The sequence below is a fragment of the Cucurbita moschata genome, unplaced genomic scaffold (assembly GCF_002738365.1).
Source record: "Cucurbita moschata cultivar Rifu unplaced genomic scaffold, Cmos_1.0 Cmo_Scf00001, whole genome shotgun sequence".
NCBI lineage: Eukaryota > Viridiplantae > Streptophyta > Magnoliopsida > Cucurbitales > Cucurbitaceae > Cucurbita > Cucurbita moschata.
Window position 1 is genome coordinate 11,010,311 of NW_019268517.1, and position 18,352 is coordinate 11,028,662.

Below are 18,352 nucleotides of genomic sequence, written 5' to 3' on the forward strand. Positions count from 1 at the left end.
CTCTCCATAAAAATGATATTTTTAACAAGATCAACTACACATTATAAACAATATCATTTCAAAAATAACATGTCATTAAAATAGAATGGGACGTTCAGACATTACTAAAATCGGCCATGTCCAATCGAACATCATCGACCAATGTTCCTTCCTCTCGACCCTTGAGCGCTTTTATATCGATCCAGAGGAGGGATGGAGGGAAGGGTCAAAGAAAAAACACCAAAAGATCTCATTTTGAAGGATGACTCGTGGGGCTCGATTGCTTGTGTTGGATTTTGTGTTGGCTTTTATGTGGGTATGGTCGGGGACTTTGATTAAGATCTTTGTTTTTGGGACATTGGGATTTGGAAATGATCCGGTCGGTGAGATTGTGAAGGCTTCCTTTTCGATTCTCAACATGTTTGTGTTTGCGTTTTTGTCGAAAATTTGGAATGGGGCTTCTTATAATCCTCTTAACATCTTGTCTGATGCTTTTTCTGGGGATTCCAGTAGCTTTCTCTTCGTTGCTGGTGCCAGAATCCCTGCTCAGGTTCTTTTCCCCTTGCGTTTTGTATCTGTTAAAACTTTTGTCTGGGTTCTATGGTGGTTATCTTCATTATTCTCACAGGCTTAAACTTACTGCACTTGCATTGCATGAAAAAAAGAAAAAAAAACATGATCTTATGCTTAAAAGGGAACGGTTACCTGATGTTCTCCAAGATTTTGGGAATGGTTTGGTCGTTTTTCTTCTGTGTGGGAGGATTGTTGGGAGGGGAATAGTCCCCTTTCCCTTCATTATTGACGTTTCTTCTTTAGAAAGATCTTGTAACAACTCAAGCCTATTGCTAGTTTACATTGTCTGTTTTGGTTCTTTATGTATCACCGTTAGCATCGTGATTTTAAAATCTAAGAAATGTTTCGCTCTCCTCTCCAACTGATGTGAGACCTCACAATCCACCCCTTTAGAGCCCAGCATCCTTTGTTTGGCTCTGATACCATTTATAAGAACTCAAGCCGCTGTTAACAAATATTGTCCACTTTGGCCTGTTACATATCGTCACTAGTCTCACAGTTTTCAAACGCATCTACTATAAAGAGGGTCTAACTCTACTCCAACCAGTCCTTCACATCGTCCAATGACAGACACGTTTTAAAAACCTTGATGGGAAGCCCGAAAGGAAAAAGCTCAAAGAGGACAATATGTGCTTGCAGTAGGCTGCTTGGGCTGTTACATCTGGTATTAGAGCCACGCACCGGGCGGTGTGCCACCGAGGATGTTAGGCACCGAAGGGAGGTGGGTTGTGAGCGGTTGAAGAGGAGAACAAAACATTCCTTAGAAGGGTGTGAAAACCTCTCCCTACCAGACACATTTTAGAACCGTGTGACCGAAGATAATACATTAGAATGGATGGAAATGTGAAGAAGAATAACAGATGATGATGTTTCTGGCTTGCCTCTTCAGGTACTTGGAGCCATTAGTGGTGTTAGGCTGATTATCCAGACAATCCCTGAAGCAGGACGAGGGCCTCATTTGAACGTTGGCATCCATCACGGTGCTCTAACAGAAGGATTGTTAACATACGGCATTGTCCTAATCTCGCTTGGACTGTCCACGACACTCCCAGGAAATTTCTTCATGAAGACATGGATCTCCAGCTGCTCCAAGTTAACTCTTCAGATTCTTGGTTCTGACTTAACCGGTGGCTGCATGAACCCTGCCTCTGTAAGTCTCAATACTCATATTTCATTCAAACAATATCACGCATTAATCCTTTTCAACTTTTCTCCATAGGTAATAGGATGGGCGTATGCTCGTGGGGAACATATAACCAAAGAACACCTTCTTGTATACTGGATTGCTCCAATTCAAGGAACCATACTTGCAGTGTGGACGTTTAAGTTCCTATTTCGACAACCGAACGAGGAGAAAGTGAACACGAAGAAGAAATCTGAATGATTGAACATCGTGAAGTAGGTCGGGTAGGTCTCCATGGTGTCCTGTTGTGGCAAGAAAAGTTGACACTCTTACTAATGTATCAGATCGTATCCGATCTTCTTAGTCATATTATGCTCTTGTGAAAGATGACTACATTAATGAATTGATATTACATTTAAATGAAAGTGTTATTGATTATATGAATTAATGGTTTGAGAAAAACTTAAAAGAATTGGTAGCTTACTACTTGTACCAATGAATGCACTTCCTAAAAAGACATTAAAAGGACACGTGTTGGTCGGGGACATATTATATCGTGATATAACCATAAACAAACAGTAGGGTTATGGTTTCATGTTCATGCATTGTTTGTAGCCACAATCTAGAACATGCATGAAATGATCCATTTTTTTCTCGTGAACTAATTCAGTAAGAAACCATACGATTTAGGGATGAACAAATAACTATATGCTCTCTATCGTTCGACGGTAGGAATAGGTAGGAGTGAGACCCAAAACAGGGAAGGAATTGATGCAAATATGGTGTAGCGTTGAACCATTGCTTGCTTACATAATGAATGAGCCGAAAAAGGGGAAGAGATAGCTGACAATTAAGCATTTTTTACCCTTAGATCAAAATTTTCGTTTACTATGGTAATTACTTCAATTATAATTGCCCATCTAATTCTAATGAGATATGAAAAAAAAATGAAAATAAAAACTAGAAGTTGGTTAAGTACAAATTAATGTATTTGTTTCATAATTATTGTACTTAGAGAAAAAAAGATATGAAATTTGAGATGACTTGACAATGAAGCAACCAACATGAAGTTAATCCCGTGGAATTAGAATTTGATTGGAAAGACATTAAAGAAAGAAAGGAGGTTGAGTATGTAACAGCACGTTTCATGGATAGAACGATGGAGTTGGATTGGAGGTAGCGAAGTTGAAAGCTCCCAAAATTTCCATTATTATTTTTACGCACTTTCCATTTCCAATCGACAAAGAATGTTGGGTGTGTCGGGCGCGAATGCCGCGGGAAATTGAAACTGCCGCCTAACACATCAATGCCATCAAACCCATTTCATCGTTTTCACAACACACAGAGACGAACCTTTCTCTTGGGTTACTCCTTCTTCTTCCAATTTCTGCAACCCATTTTTTCCACGAGCAGACCCAGAGAGCCTCAGCTGGCTTTTGATCGAAAACCCTCCGAACCTTCCTCCATCGTTTCCGCGCTTTAAGATTCAACGTTTATTTTTCTTTCTCATGTGTACGCACGTAGTTTAGTTTCGTTTTGTGTGTTGAAAAAGATCTTACCGCTGAAGGGGATGTTTCTGATTTCTTGAATCGTCTTTTGAATCGGGTCTTGATTTGGGGGTTCGTCTGTTTTAATCGATGGCTTTTTTGGTGAACGAATAAGGGTTTGTGTTTTGTTCTTACTGTGTTTTGGGTACAGGATTCTCCGAGTTGGGTGGATCGTTCACCGGACTCGGTATGGCCACGCCGAACAACCTCTTAAGACTTTACCAAGTTTGGAGGGGAAGTAATGTGCGTTCTTACCCTTTTGTTTTGCTTGATGGGTTTGTTTTGAATTCGTTATTTGATTCAACATTTGGGATTTGAGATAGTGTTTGATGTATCTATCAGTGCCATTGTTTCTTTCTTTGTTTACGATTGATTCATTTTGTTCAAGTTCAACTTGGTGACTCTGTTTATGAGCTGAGATCGTTGAAGGAAAATCTAAGTTGTATCTGTGAGTGTTTCTGCTTTGTATGATATTCATCTGAATATAAAGAACTAGTAGAATTCTTCTGTATTTCGTGAATAGATATCATATCATACATTATTTGTTTATTCATGTAATATTACTCAAATGGATGATACTTCGTTTCTTGTGTCTTCTCAGAGATTTTTCTGTGGTGGGAGATTGATATTTGGCCCTGACGTATCATCTCTGATTCTCTCCATATGTCTTATTGCTGGTCCTGCAGTTGCTTTCTGCGTAAAGATATATTTGAAGATCCATGATGTTGAACCACCTGGGAACGCTCGTTGGTATCCTGTATTATTTGGAGGTCTCGCCCTCACTTTTCTGGTGAGTTTTAATTGTTTGTGCCCGTCTTCTTAGTAAGGTGGTCTAAGCAATTAGTGTGTAAGAGCTTGAAAGAACGGAAGAAAACTATAGAGATGAGACTGTATAGAATATTTCCTTCCATGGTTATCTGTAGTTCGTCCTTCGAGTTTTTTTGTGAGGTCCCTCATTGGTTGGAGAGGGGAACGAAATATTCCTTATAAAGGTGTGGAAACCGCTCCCTAGCAAACGCGTTTTAAAATTGTGAGGTTGACGGTGATACGTAACGGGCCAAAGCGGACAATATTTGTTAGTGGTGGGCTTGAGTTGTTACTAATGGTATCAGAGCCAAGCATCGAGCGGTGTGCTAGCGAGTACGCTAGCCTCCCAAGAGGGTGGATTATGAGATCCCACCTTGGTTGGAGAGGGGAACGAAACATTCCTTATAAGGGTGTGGAAACCTTTTCCTAGCATACATGTTTTATAACCGTAAGGCTGGCGGCAATACATAACGGGCTAAAGCGGACAATATTTGCTAGTGGTGGGCTTGAGGTTTTACTAATGGTATCAGAGCCAGGCACCCAACGTTGTGCCAACGAGGACGCTGGTCCCCCAAGGGAAGTGGATTATGAGATCCCATATCAGTTGGAGAGGGGAACGAAACATTCCTTATAAGGGTGTGGAAACCTCTTCCTAGCAGACGCGTTTTAAAACCGTGAGGCTGACGACAATACGTAACAAACCAAAGCGGACAATATTTGCTAGAGGTGGGCTTTGGGCTAGACTTATGATTTTTCTTCCATGATTATTGACAGCATAATAAACTCTAAAACTTAGCAATGTATATCGGTTACTCTTGATTATAACACTCTTCTCAAAGTATTCTCAAAATGCTTATTGAAAGCGTGTTTCATTTTTCACTTACTAGTCATTCTAAACTTCACACTAAAGGCCGATGAGAATTTTAGGGTAAAATCAGTGCATTTTCATTATCCTTAATGCAGTTTTTGTTTGAATCTGAAAATCACATGGGAAGTAAACTATGTGCAGGATTTGATATTTCTGTTCGTGACTTCTAGTAGAGATCCTGGAATACTGCCTCGAAATTCAAGGCCTCTTGAGTCAGATGAATTAGATGACATGAATACACCATCCATGGAATGGATCAATGGAAGAACCCCACATCTAAAAATCCCTCGGATTAAAGATGTGACTATAAATGGTCATACAGTAAAAGTCAAGTACTGTGACACTTGTTTATTTTATCGCCCTCCTCGTGCATCTCATTGTTCCATATGCAACAATTGTGTTCAGAGATTTGATCATCACTGCCCATGGGTTGGGCAGTGCATTGGAATAGTAAGATATTCATATACTTAAACCAATCTTATTAAACTTTGCCTCAAATTTGGTTAACATAATTCTGAAAGCACTTACAGGTTTCATTTCATTTCATTTCATTTATTTTGTTGAATTCTAACTATTAGATCCATTGTTGTTACTGTTGCAGCGTAATTATCGGTTCTTCTTCATGTTCATAACGACCTCGACAATCTTGTGTTTATACGTGTTGTCGTTTTCGTTGTCCATCCTTATTCATCATCAAGAAGCCTTTTTCAAGGCTGTGTCCAAAGACATCCTTTCAGATATTCTAGTAGTGTATTGTTTCATTGCCTTTTGGTTCGTTGGTGGCCTTTCCGTATTCCATTCTTATCTTGTACTCACAAATCAGGTAGTTTTCTTATACTCACCCACTTCAATTCACAATTTATACATACAAATAGTAGTTCAGTGTTTAATACTATACTTGCTTGCTTATCCTAATAAAGTCATTCTAATGCAGACTACCTATGAGAATTTCCGGTATCGGTATGACAAGAAGGAGAATCCATATAATAAAGGAACGATGAAGAACGTTGGAGAAGTATTTTTCTCGAAAATTCCACCGTCATCACATAAGTTCCGATCCATTGTTGAGGAGGATGACATGATGATGGGCGTTACTCCTTATCTTGAAGAAGGTATTTTTAGCTCGAAGGAGAAACTCGATATGGAAAGGGGTACTAAATATTTGGAGGATGAGACGTTCCCAACTCCTGACATATTGAGGAGATTTGAATACGTGGACAACCTGGAAGATGATCTGAAAATGATGGTAGAAGGAGAAAGACCTCATGTTGATCCACTGTTTCGTCTTGACCGAGAGGCAGAGGAACTTGAAGAAGGTGGCAGTGATGGAATACCTGATCCTCAGCTAGAATTATCAATGGAAGATAGTGATGAAGTAGCCGTAGAAAGTTCCATCCCTGGTGGGGTTAACACAGATGAGACCAAGGATGCCAATGACTCACCTCAAGTTGAAGCTTCCAAGTTTTAGGCGTTAAAAAGGTATACCTATTGAACACATTAATAATTTTCTTGTTGTCGATTTACATGAGGTTCCTCGTGTCATTTTTTCTATGATCATTTAGACCATCACCTACATCTTTGTTAAGATGTATGTGACGGTCGGTAGAGAAGGAATGCATGAATGAACTGAGACCAAATCTGATTGAGAATGATCCAAAGGATATGAAGTTATGTTTAATAAAGGTTTAAAAGAATTGATAATTACGATCTATACTAGCAAGACACATCTTCACTGACTCAATTATAAGAAACCAAAGTTAAGTGTGTGAGTGATGACAAAACATACTAAAAATATATGGATTGGTCTATGGGGATAGTCTTTACTATTAGAATTAGTTTAAGACGAGTAGGTAATGTGGTCATTTTGTAAGGCATGCAGGAGAATGTTGAGGCAATTGGGTGCCGAATTTTGATTCCAAATCCTAATCCAAATCTTGGGCATTAAAGTTATATGCTTTAACAAGTTGAGTTAGGTTCAAGTTGGCTTCCTTTACTCTATTGTTAAGTCATCTTTTGACAGAATTAAAAGCAGTAGTCGAGATCATTTTATATGATTCAACTTATACATGTACATGATCATTGTTTAGACATTTCCTGGACTTCATCTAACACATACATGTCTATATGTTCATGAAAGTTGTGTACAAAAATTTTGGTGGAACAGGTTCCATTTTCTGGGGAGGCGGAGAAGAGCAACATGCAGCTGTAAACGCTTGCTGTTGTGATTAGAAGCAGGGAGGAAGATTGGGTTAAGAAAGATTGGGTTAAGAAAGATTGGGTTAAGAAAGATTGGGCAGTAGATTAGGTAAGCGAAGTGTAGAGGACATCAGAAGCTTATTGCGGTGGGTGAGGAATTTTTTGTTTCGTTGTTGAACATGTTGGTTGCTTTACGTTTTCATGTATCCAAAGTGGCTTTAAAATAAAGCTCAAATTCCACATGCCACTTTCAGATTCTATTCCCACACTGATTCATCTATTCTTCTATTTCTTTTACCACTTTTTTCTTGTTAGCTATATCTGTCTTGCTTCCTTCTTCTCCCTCTCGCAGCTTCTCCTTCCCCTTGTAAATGGGTCCAAATCGACTGATATTAAAGTACTCGAACTCATATCTAGTTGATTCTCCCCATAATGCGAATTTGAAAATGTACGACCCGCCTATTTATTATTATTTATTTATTAAATTATACTTATTAAATATATTTTTCAGCTTAAAAAATTCCTAGCAAATACATCCCACGGTAATGCTCATGATAAATTTAATTTTCTCAGTTTAATTCTTAAAATCTAAAATAAAATCAATTGAGCTTGTTTTAGGTTAATAACTAAAACAAAATTTCTTTAAAATTTCAATGTATGCGTTGATCAAAGTTCAGAATTTAAGGTTGGATTGGATAAAGTTCCGGTAAAAGAACAACTTTTTCTAGAAATGATTTGAGCATTGGAGTATACAGTATGACTGCAATGAAATGAGGCGGATTTCAGCGAAAACCCAAATCTTTCCTTATCTTACACCTACACTCAATTCCAAACCAGGAAGCGTTTTATCCACTTTGGTCCAAACTATTGATGCTGAACGGGACGTGGCGTTGAAGCAAAAAAAAGGAAAAAAAACGAAAGAAATGGCGACATTTGGATAGGAATGTTATCGCTGACACCATCATCTTCAACGAAAATAGTAGAATCATCATTTTCATCTTTGTTACTTAAAGCAAAAGTTGGGGTCAAATTAAATGCCATTTTCTCTCTACACTGATACACAAACCCTTCATCCTTCTCCGAAATTAACCCACAAATTACAGTTGCGTCCTGCATTTCATAAGGTCACTGCGCGGAGTTGGGGGCCCATTGAAGCAATTCTTGGTAGGAGTGATGATGGGCTCTACTTGTACTCCACACCCTGATGGGTTTTCTCTCTCTTTCGAAATTTTTGCGTGAACGCAAGGAAACACAGGGTACTCTCTCAGTTGGGAGGATCAAAGCCTTTTTAAGGAGGTAACCCATCTCGAGTTTATCAAATTGAACTCAATTTCATGTCCTGAAAAACTCCAGGAGGTTCATTACTCTTTCCTGTTTATTTTGGCTGTTCGTCTGATCGTGTTGAGAATAGGGTTTGCTTGTGAATTGGGTTTTGCATTTTCCTTGAAATGGGTCTTCTCTGATTTCAGTTCTATCAAGTCTCAAGCTAGTCGCTTAATCTATCACTATCGGTCCTGTTTGTTAGTGTTATTTTCTTTTTGCCAAAATAGATACTATAATTTATCCTGTTCGTTGTGTAATGGCGACGTGTTTGTATAGCTATGGATGGAGGGACAAACTGTTCGTTTTGTTGTCCTTTATTGATTTTGTCCCTTATTGACTTGTAATGAGTCTTCTCTGATTTTCCTTTTTTGGTTTTGATAACGTTGGATGCAGCAATGTTAATGGCTTCTAGTAAAGTCTCATATTATGTTCTGCTATGCTTCGGTATTGTGGCCGTCTCTGTTAGTACATTCTTTGCCATTGGAGATGACACTGTCCAGCCTATCCGGCTAGTTATTAATGCTTCAGAAGCATCAGCACGGCAGATTCCAGACACGCTTTTTGGAATCTTTTTTGAGGTTGGTTGGAATATTCTTTCTGAATTGCAAGGTCTTCTTTCTGAAATTACTACATTATGTTTTGTTTCACAGGAAATTAATCATGCAGGGGCTGGTGGAATATGGGCAGAGCTTGTGAGCAACAGAGGTCAGCTCTGATAACCCCATTCCTTTTTCTTTTTACTCACTGAAGAACATAGCATAAAGAAGATGATGGACAATGAATTAATAACTGTGGAATCCCATTTTGTATATGTTCTGGTCCTTATGGATGAAGGCTTTGCTGATGATATAATCATGATCTTTCATCCACAGGATTTGAAGCTGGGGGTCCAAACACTCCGTCTAATATTTATCCTTGGTCAATCATTGGAGATGAGTCGAGTATAAGTGTTTCAACGGATCGATCGTCCTGCTTTGATCGGAATAAGGTGGCACTGCGTATGGAGGTGTTGTGTGACAGTAGGGATAACAATGTCTGTCCAACTGGAGAAGTTGGTATCTACAACCCTGGATTCTGGGGCATGGTAAGTTCTCTTTCAGAAGAAATGTGAGATCCCATATCGGTTGGGGAGGAGAACGAAACACCCTTTATAAGGGTGTGGAAACCTCTTCCTAGTAGACATGTTTTAAAAACTTTGAGGGGAAGCCCGAAAGGGAAAGCTCAAAGAGGACAATATCTGCTAGCGGTGGCTTAGGCCGTTACAAGAAGTTTCTTTTTCATCCTTTTATGCTTGAGAATTGCTGGAAACTAGGGAGATTCCTTTTCTAACTCTAAAATTTTTCTCTCTTTCAGAATATTGAAGAAGGAAAGGCATACAAAGTGACTCTTTTTGTTCGGTCCTTGGGAGAAATTGATGTGTCCGTTTCACTCACGGATTCAAGAGGGCTGAAAAAGTTGGCAACAGCATCCATCATGTGAGCTTATCTGAACTTTTCAAAAGAATTCCTTGTTGGAATGAAAATTTAATATAGATTACTTGTCTTTGTAGATCTTCTGATGTGTCGAACTGGTCAAAGATGGAGGTTCTATTGACTGCCACAGAAACTAATCATAATTCACGTCTTCAGTTGACAACGTCGAAAAAAGGAGTAATATGGTTTGACCAAGTATCTGCCATGCCTGTGGAAACATATAAGGTATTTTGTCTTTATATGTCTATTTGTAGCTTAAATCAGGCATCAGTCAGCTAAATCTACAACTTCTTTTAACAAGTAAATTTTAATTTTACTTAATTATATAAACTTTTCGTGAGATCCCACATCAGTTTGGAGCCTGCTTTACGAGGGAGGGTGTGGAAACCTCTCCCTAGTAGATGCGTTTTAAAAACCTTGAAGGGAAGCCCGGAAGGGAAAGCCCAAGGAGGACAATATCTGCTAGCGGTGGACTTAGGCCGTTACAAATGGCATTAGAGACAGGTTCTGGGTGGTGTGCCAGTGAAAATGTTGGGCCCCGAAAGGGGGTGGATTGTGAGATCCCACATCGATTGGAGAGAGGAACGAGTGCCAGCGAGGACGCTGGCCCCGAAAAGGGGTAAATTGTGAGATCTCACATCGATTGGAGAGGGGTACGAAGCATGCTTTATAAGGGTGTGGAATCCTCTCCCTAGTTGAGGGGAAGTCCGAGAGAGAAAGTCCAAGAAGGACAATATCTGCCAGCGATGGACTTGGGCTGTTACACTTCTAGTCGATCAGAATGTTTTTTTTTTTTTCCTGTTAAGTAGCAGATGTTAGAAATTATTATGAATCGTGAATCTTCTTGTTTTCAGGAAGTGTTTTATCTTCTTGGTTTTCTATTAAAAGAAGTTACTCAAGATTGAAGTTTAGAATTACAATGTTTGATCCAACACTATTCACCAAGTTGATGGGACTGCATGAGTTTGGGTCTTTGCATAATTTTCTCTTTAGTTTTTTGGTTATGGCTTTAGACACTGCATTAATTAGTTTGTATCTTTTGAGGATGATATAAACACGACTGCCCCATTTGGAAACTCAATTCAAAATGGTCCATATGCATTTAAATTGGTTCATATGCATTACTCTTCGACATTGGTTTTCCTTACTGTTGTAACCACTCTTTATGCAGGGTCATGGCTTCCGAAATGATCTAGTCCAAATGATGGCTGATTTGAAACCCCGATTCATTAGATTTCCAGGTGGATGCTTTGTGGAAGGTGAATGGTTAAGAAATGCATTTCGTTGGAAAGAAACCATTGGACCATGGGAACAGAGACCTGGACACTTTGGTGATGTTTGGATGTACTGGACTGATGATGGGCTCGGCTATTTTGAATTTCTCCAAGTGAGTGTCGTATTTAATTTTAGTATTGATACTCATCCTCAATACTGGTTGTGTATTTCATCATATCTTAAGCTCATCTTTGCAGCTGGCAGAAGATCTTGGTGCTGCGCCAGTTTGGGTGTTCAATAATGGTAATCCATGCTGGTTATCTTCCTTATCATCTTTCTCCTTTTATTTATTTTCTTCTGCTCATTATCTAATTTGATCTTCTTAGGAATCAGCCACCAAGATCAGGTAGACACTTCCAATATCTCACCGTTTGTGCAGGTAAGCTCACAATCATTTCACTTTCTGCTAAATTATGAGCGCAGCTATTTTAATGATTTTCTAACCATATTGTAATGATTTTAGGAAGCCCTCGACAGTATCGAGTTTGCAAGAGGAGATCCTAATTCCACTTGGGGTTCTGTTCGGGCTGCAATGGGACATCCACAACCTTTCGACTTAAAGTATGTCGCCCTTGGAAATGAGGACTGTGGCAAAAAGAACTACAGAGGTTTCTTTTAACAACTTCAGTTTCTTCACAGGTTTTTATTTTTCTTTCTTTGTAAACAAGTTTAGTTTGAGCAGGAAACTATGTCAAGATCTACAATGCTCTAAAACGTGCCTATCCTGACATCAAAATAATTTCAAACTGTGATGGATCTTCTGTGAAGTTGGATCACCCAGCTGATTACTATGACTTTCATGTAATTTTTTCTTTATGATTTCATATTGTTGTTGTTTGAATCAGACTGGATGTACAAATTGATATCATACTAATTTTCCGTTGATTAGATATATACCTCCGCCAACCAAATGTTTTCAATGGCTCATAAGTTTGATAAAACATCACGTACTGGTCCAAAGGTATGCCTCTCTCCGTTGTCTCTAAATATAGAAGAGAATACAAACCAACTTCTGCGGTTTCTCTGCAGGCTTTTGTGAGCGAGTATGCGGTGACGGGTTCAGACGCCGGCACAGGCAGTCTCCTTGCAGCCATCGCTGAAGCTGGATTTCTCATCGGCCTTGAGAAGAACAGGTTTTGGTAGATCTTGAAATGTTTCTATGAGTGCTCCGAAAAACTAGGTGGAAAGAAACTTTGAGATTTTGTTTTTGTTCTTTTTTTGCAGTGATATTGTTGAAATGGCTAGCTATGCACCACTTTTCGTGAACACTAATGACAGAAGGTATCACTTTGTCTTGCCTCATCATCTGTGATGAGTATTATGATCATTGATTGATACATTAAAATGGAAAACTTTGTTTCAAAAGGTGGAATCCGGATGCTATTGTCTTCAACTCATCGCACCTTTATGGAACTCCTAGCTACTGGATGCAGCAATTTTTTGCCGCATCAAGTGGAGCAACTCTTCTTGATACAACACTGGGTGCTAATTCTTCTTCCCTAATCGCATCTTCCATTATATGGAAAAATGCGGATGATAACAATTACTATCTTAGAATCAAGGTATGTATGTATGCATATCCATATGGGCTTTCACTTGTATTTCATGGCATACTAAAAAGTAATCATTGTGAAACATCGATCTTTTGCAGATTGTTAACTTTGGAAGCAACAACGTGAATCTCAAGATATCTGTAAATAATTTGAATGGCTACTCCATTAGGAAATCTGGGTCGTCCCAGACTGTTCTTACTTCTGCTAATTTAATGGATGAGAATTCCTTGAATAACCCAAAGAAGGTTACTCATATACCCTTTTGATGTTGACAGTACTAAATTTGACACGTACATACTTGCATGTTTTTTAGGGATGAGAATGTGAGATCCCACATCGATTGGTTCTTTATAAGAGTGTGAAAACCTCTCCTTAGCATACGTGTTTTAAAAACCATGAGGAGAAGCCCGGAAGGGAAGCCCAAATAGGACAATATTTGTTAGTAGTGGACTTAGGTCGTTACAAAGAAGTTGTTGGAGAAAGGGTGGGAGGTTGTGAGGTTTAATGCATCAGTAGCATATCTACCGAAGACCCTTGGCTTCATGATAGGAAATTGATTTTGCAACCGTCCAAGCCACTAGCAAATATTGTCCTCTTTAGACTTTCCTTTTCAGACTTCTCATCAAAGTTTTAAAATGCGTCTGCTAAGGAGAGGTTTTCACACTCTTATAAAGAATGTTTTTTTTCTCCTTCCGATGTGGGATCTCAGGATGTCTATTTTTAACACCCAGATAGCTAATTAGCATATTCTTGGTGAAACTCTTATCACTTCAAGCTTTTAACTTGTGGCGTTTCTGAATGGCAGGTCCTTCCCTTAAAGGCTTCGCTCAACACAGCTGCCGAAAACATGGACGTTGTTATCGTATCACATTCTATAACTTCATTTGACTTGTTGATTGAATCCAACACTATCAGGATGCCTGGAAGCCATCATCAGTTCTCAACATCTGCTATCTGAAGTTGCATATGAAGCTGATAAGCAAAACAGTGAATGCATATGTATGGAACAGGTTAAGAGATCTGTGTTGTTATCCTTACAGTTTGATCCAAAGTGAAATAAGCATGTAGCATGCTCTCATTGTACCGAGTCCTGGGGGTCGGGGTCAGTGGCCTATGATTTAATATCAATAACAGCGTCTTGTACATAAGTATACTAATTACATAATACAACATCTGATTGTTTATATCGTTTGATGATTGTTTGTATCGTTTGATAATGATTTAGTTTGGAAACACAGTGATCTTTCAAGACCAAAACACTTTGCTTGATCATGTTGGTTGTAGAGTTGAATAAATTCAGCTGTCAACCATGCTAAACCTAACACTAACCTATCTTAACACAAGAAATTAAATTAGAACTTTTAAAACAATGTATAAGGATTGTTTTTAATATACAGTCCATTGAAAACAAACCAGAAGAGGAATTCCCAAGCGGCATGAATCATGCCAGTTCTTGAAAAACATGGCCTACAAAGCAAGACAATATCCAAAACGCCACTAAAAGATACTGTTTGATCTTGTCTAGAGCAGTTGCTATTTACGCATCTGTTTCAATCCTGTCTTCCACTTGCTGTATTGATTTGATACTGCAACAACTATCCACCCTAATAGCCTTAAGCTGTTAAGAGTCAATTCTATCATCCCACGGTTTTGTGTCATCATCGTTCAAACTTGTTTAAATGTTGCTTTCTAATCACCGCTAAAATCATCGCCATTTTAATAAATTAAACCAACATTCTAGAGGATTTCTATGAGAGGGCAAAGGTTGGTAACATTTAAAACAATAGCATTTCTGAAACAAATGCCAAAATTCTTTGAAGTACTTTCTATTATGGAAGGGCAAAGGTTGGTAACATTTAAAACAATAGCATTTCTGAAACAAATCCCTTTCTATTATGGAAGTCCATTGGGTTTAAACAGTTACTTTTCTCCACACTGCTATGTTTTCCCTCTTTCCTATCCCTCTTCAATTATGACGAAGGGCTTGAAAACAGAGTAGCCAGTAAACTGACACAGAAGAAGCAAATATTCACATATAGCAGATTAAATTAGAGGCACAAGGACCTTTTCCTATCAATTTACATACAAATAAAGTAAAAAGTTTCAGATCAAATTGTGTCCACAGATGGGGTTTAAGGAAACTAAACATCTCCCTAAGGTTGGAATCAGCTAAATTCCTACTCTCCACCCTCCCTGTTCCTAAAAGCATTAGTTGACAGAGATCAACAAGCATCGACCTGAAATTGAAAATCCTAACTTTCAAATTCTCAGCTGGATTTGTTGCTCGTTCCGATGGTTAAACCAATGTATCGCCCCAATGGATATTAGACTTGCAGAGCGGGCAGGTTGCCTTTATCCGAAGCCATTTGCCAATGCACCCACAATGGAAATGGTGGTTGCAGGGAAGAGTATAGAGCTCCGTCCCGTCTTCATATTGTGAAAGGCAAATGCAACATTCCTACACAAAAGTAAATATTTGAATACTCAGCTTCAAATTAGGGAAAACTCTCAACTAAACACAGCATAAATGCAACAAGAAAAAGACTACCATGATTCAAAAGCAATGATAGGATGAACATTCCAGTGAGAGAAACGAAACAAAAATTTGCACCCCATGAGGAAAGTACATCCTGTCATAGAATCACTAACTATTGCGCACACAGAGAACCATACTGATATACATTTTTACTCATCACTGTAAGCAAGAAAAGTTTGACATCCCACGTTGGTTCGAGAGGAGAACGAAGTATTTTTTATAAGGGTTCGAGGATGTTGGGCCCTAAAGGAGGTGGATTGCCAGATCCCATATCAGTTGGAGAGGAGAACGAAGCATTCTTTATAAGGGTGTGGAAACCTCTCTCTAGCAGACGTGGTTTAAAGACCTTGAGGGGGGACACCCAAAGGAAAAGCTCAAAGAGAACAATATCGGCTAGTCTATGCAGGCAGTCAAGAAATTGAGTTATTATAACCAAGATTCCCAATTATTGAACCCAGATTGGCCTTTTTTTAAGTTCCATGGATCTTTCATGGTTCAAGAAGGAATACATACTCTTCATTCTAGCTGAGAACAGAATCAAAATACGCACAAATTTTAGAATGATCATCAACTACTGCATGCACATAATATGTAATGCACATGCAGATCTGAATCGTGCAATGTCCGGGACTTTTCGCAGGAGATAATAATGATGCAATAGAATCATAAACAATCCACCAGATAGAATATGAATATTAATGATTTGAAATAAAATAAAAGATAAGTAGCTGACGGAATCCTCTGGATGAAGAACAAGTTCTTTGATGTGGTGATCATTATCCAACTCCAATCTTGCTCTGACAGGTTTTTGTTCTTTGTTAAATGTCCCAAATACCGGAGCTTGACGAAATGTATACTTGGGAAGAGTCCTGATATCCTCATCTGAGGCGCCTTCTCTGGTAGTCATGGCATATGCAAATGCTACAATTGGAATGCAGCAACAAAGAGAGAAGCAAACAACAAATGCCATACCAACACAAAAGAGAATAAAGAACAAGTCAAATGCTAGAAAGACCACGGTTAACCTGCAATTGACCCAAGAAATATTCAGCATCAAAGCTCCAAATGAGGCTAAATGATCCGAACAACAATAAATCCAAGCTAAGATTTCTTTAGGTGAACACAATTAAAGCTAAAAATGTCAAAATATGAAAGAAATTCAAATACATTTGTTGACAAAGTATCAGATTGGATCAAGAAAGCAGATGTAACAAAATTTAATGCATTTACTTAGTTTTCCTTGTTCTCGCTATCCACTGGTTATTAGTTACGGAACATTCGTATTGATGTCATTTAGGGTTTATATATATATATATATATATATATATATATACACAATTTTCTTGTATCAACTAACTCAACATTAACCTTACAGGATTTAGGTTCAATTATTGTATTGGAAACATTATCAACTTCTAAAGGGACCCCATTGGTACCTTTTCACTGTTCTTTTTGTAGCAAAACAAGAACGTTCTTCGAAGTGACACCGGTCTTGTAAGATATCTCTTATAAAATGATCTAGAACCCACCCACTGACCCACAAAAAACCGAATGATCGAGATTGGAACCAGAATATTAAAGATATACCTTAATTTTTGCATAGCCATTTGTATAATTGTTTGAGATCGAACTGTCATCAGCTTAGTTTGATATGCAATTAGAAACCTAATTTAGAAAAGCCATGACTTAAACTACCAGTTTCCGTAGGACATTGTTGAAAGTTTGCTAAAAAGAAAAAAGTAAAGTCCAGATTGAACAGTGTGAACACATTCAGTTAATTCAAAGGCAAAACCAACCAAAAGATAGCAGTTGAAACAACTTTCAAAGAAGATGAAATTTGCCAGTGACACCATTTCTCCATCAGAAAACATGTCAAAAGGCAAAGTCCTTACCAATAAAGCCGGGGAGAATCTTGGAGAAGTGCGTGGCCACCCATGACAATCCAATAGAATCCGAAGACCCACCAGACCGACGATGTCATTGTATTCATTGACTCCAACCTTTTCATTATGCTAGAAGGACAAAGATGAAACAAATTAGTCCAAAGCTTGCTGGTACAGCTTATAGATCTGTATATTTTTATGTGTTCATCAAGTAAGTTGAAGACTAGATTTGAGAAGATGATACGAAGTTAATTACAGGTTGAATGAAACATGAAATCAAGAAAATAAACACCGAATAAAGAATTTACATTTTCCCCTTTTACTCTATTTCTTAGAACATGCATGCTCAATTATCCATCCCCTCATCACATCAGTTCACTGTTTCTTCCATTAAACAAAAAGGGGTTTGTTTCCATTAAAAACCATACAAGCAAAATTAGTGGCTCCCATCTTCAAATTTAAAGCTCAAAATTCAGGGGATTAGAAAAAGGTGAACAATGTAAGCAGCCACAGCCAACAAATAGCACAAAACCTCCCCTAACACTGAAATGAAATCATAATAGACTGTTTTCCCTACCTGCGATGAGCCGCAGGGTCCTCAAAGCCATGGTGCAGGATACTCTTCTGGTACTCAAAGAAGACAAACCCAATGTGCAGAAGACATTGGAAGGCATACCCAGAAATCCAAAGGCGCAAAGGGGTGGAAGGGCGCTCACGAAACGTGGACAAGAGGACAACAATCGAGACAAGAACAAAGGCCAAATTCCAGAGAACGTCGAGAACCAAAATGGGCATAGAGTAGGAGAAGGAGCGGTGATTGAATCCGCTGGAGCCGTCTTCGTCATCATCATCTTCTTCAGCGTCCGGTCGAGGGTCGGCGCAATCAGCCAAAAGGACGCGGTGGCGGTCGGAGGTAATCAAACGGGTAGTGTAGCGAGTTAAAGGGATTGTAAAAGTGGTGCTGACAGTGGGGTAGCGAAGAACAGAAGAACCGCCATTGGCGCTGCGTCTGAGTGCTCGCTCTTCTTCCATTATGACCTCCGCCTCCAGTTGAGAGAGAATTCGGGAGAGAGAGAGAGAGAGAGAATGGGTGCTGGTGAAGTAGTCGTGTAGAGAGAGAAAGAGAATGTGGGAGCTGAGGCGGGTGGCAACTGGTGAGCTACAGCGATGGCTTTTGCTTTCTGGTGGCGGTGACGGGGATGGGGGGGGGGGGGGGG

The 18,352-nt window shown here is 39.0% G+C and overlaps 4 protein-coding genes across 10 annotated transcripts; 3 read left to right on the top strand and 1 right to left on the bottom strand.

Annotated features, from left to right (window-relative positions):
* The first annotated feature begins 21 nt into the window (after positions 1 to 21).
* Positions 22 to 2,070, top strand: LOC111444135 (probable aquaporin SIP2-1). Its single transcript, XM_023082112.1, has 3 exons — positions 22 to 529; positions 1,442 to 1,702; positions 1,772 to 2,070. The coding sequence occupies exons 1-3, from the start codon at positions 242 to 244 to the stop codon at positions 1,934 to 1,936; spliced, it is 714 nt and encodes a 237-aa protein (XP_022937880.1). The 5' UTR covers positions 22 to 241; the 3' UTR covers positions 1,937 to 2,070.
* Positions 2,071 to 2,777: 707 nt separating this feature from the next.
* LOC111444077 (probable protein S-acyltransferase 4) lies at positions 2,778 to 7,390 on the top strand. Of its 5 annotated transcripts, none has more exons than XM_023082022.1 (7): positions 2,779 to 3,294; positions 3,374 to 3,465; positions 3,824 to 4,012; positions 5,039 to 5,347; positions 5,499 to 5,720; positions 5,832 to 6,376; positions 7,062 to 7,390. In XM_023082022.1, exons 2-6 carry the CDS (start codon positions 3,412 to 3,414, stop codon positions 6,363 to 6,365), a joined length of 1,308 nt encoding a protein of 435 aa, XP_022937790.1. In that variant the 5' UTR covers positions 2,779 to 3,294; positions 3,374 to 3,411; the 3' UTR covers positions 6,366 to 6,376; positions 7,062 to 7,390. The 5 variants fall into 5 exon arrangements, with proteins under 5 accessions (XP_022937807.1, XP_022937798.1, XP_022937790.1 ...); XM_023082045.1 differs by having other exon boundaries at positions 2,779 to 3,187; XM_023082055.1 differs by having other exon boundaries at positions 2,783 to 2,851.
* A 487-nt stretch (positions 7,391 to 7,877) lies between these two features.
* On the top strand, positions 7,878 to 13,910 carry LOC111444060 (alpha-L-arabinofuranosidase 1-like). Of its 3 annotated transcripts, XM_023082008.1 has the most exons (18): positions 7,878 to 8,072; positions 8,197 to 8,449; positions 8,810 to 8,994; positions 9,067 to 9,121; positions 9,289 to 9,500; positions 9,770 to 9,891; positions 9,966 to 10,113; positions 11,060 to 11,275; positions 11,361 to 11,406; positions 11,490 to 11,542; positions 11,627 to 11,771; positions 11,846 to 11,964; positions 12,053 to 12,124; positions 12,193 to 12,296; positions 12,388 to 12,444; positions 12,530 to 12,725; positions 12,815 to 12,961; positions 13,522 to 13,910. In XM_023082008.1, the coding sequence occupies exons 3-18, from the start codon at positions 8,812 to 8,814 to the stop codon at positions 13,672 to 13,674; spliced, it is 2,028 nt and encodes a 675-aa protein (XP_022937776.1). In that variant the 5' UTR covers positions 7,878 to 8,072; positions 8,197 to 8,449; positions 8,810 to 8,811; the 3' UTR covers positions 13,675 to 13,910. The 3 variants fall into 3 exon arrangements, with proteins under 3 accessions (XP_022937776.1, XP_022937759.1, XP_022937767.1); XM_023081991.1 differs by having other exon boundaries at positions 7,878 to 8,449; XM_023081999.1 differs by having other exon boundaries at positions 7,878 to 8,389.
* An 817-nt stretch (positions 13,911 to 14,727) lies between these two features.
* On the bottom strand, positions 14,728 to 18,332 carry LOC111444117 (E3 ubiquitin-protein ligase At4g11680-like). Its single transcript, XM_023082089.1, has 4 exons — positions 17,713 to 18,332; positions 17,145 to 17,264; positions 15,986 to 16,277; positions 14,728 to 15,174 (listed from the first exon to the last, which is right to left on the bottom strand). Exons 1-4 carry the CDS (start codon positions 18,165 to 18,167, stop codon positions 15,013 to 15,015), a joined length of 1,029 nt encoding a protein of 342 aa, XP_022937857.1. The 5' UTR covers positions 18,168 to 18,332; the 3' UTR covers positions 14,728 to 15,012.
* Between the last annotated feature and the right edge of the window lie 20 nt (positions 18,333 to 18,352).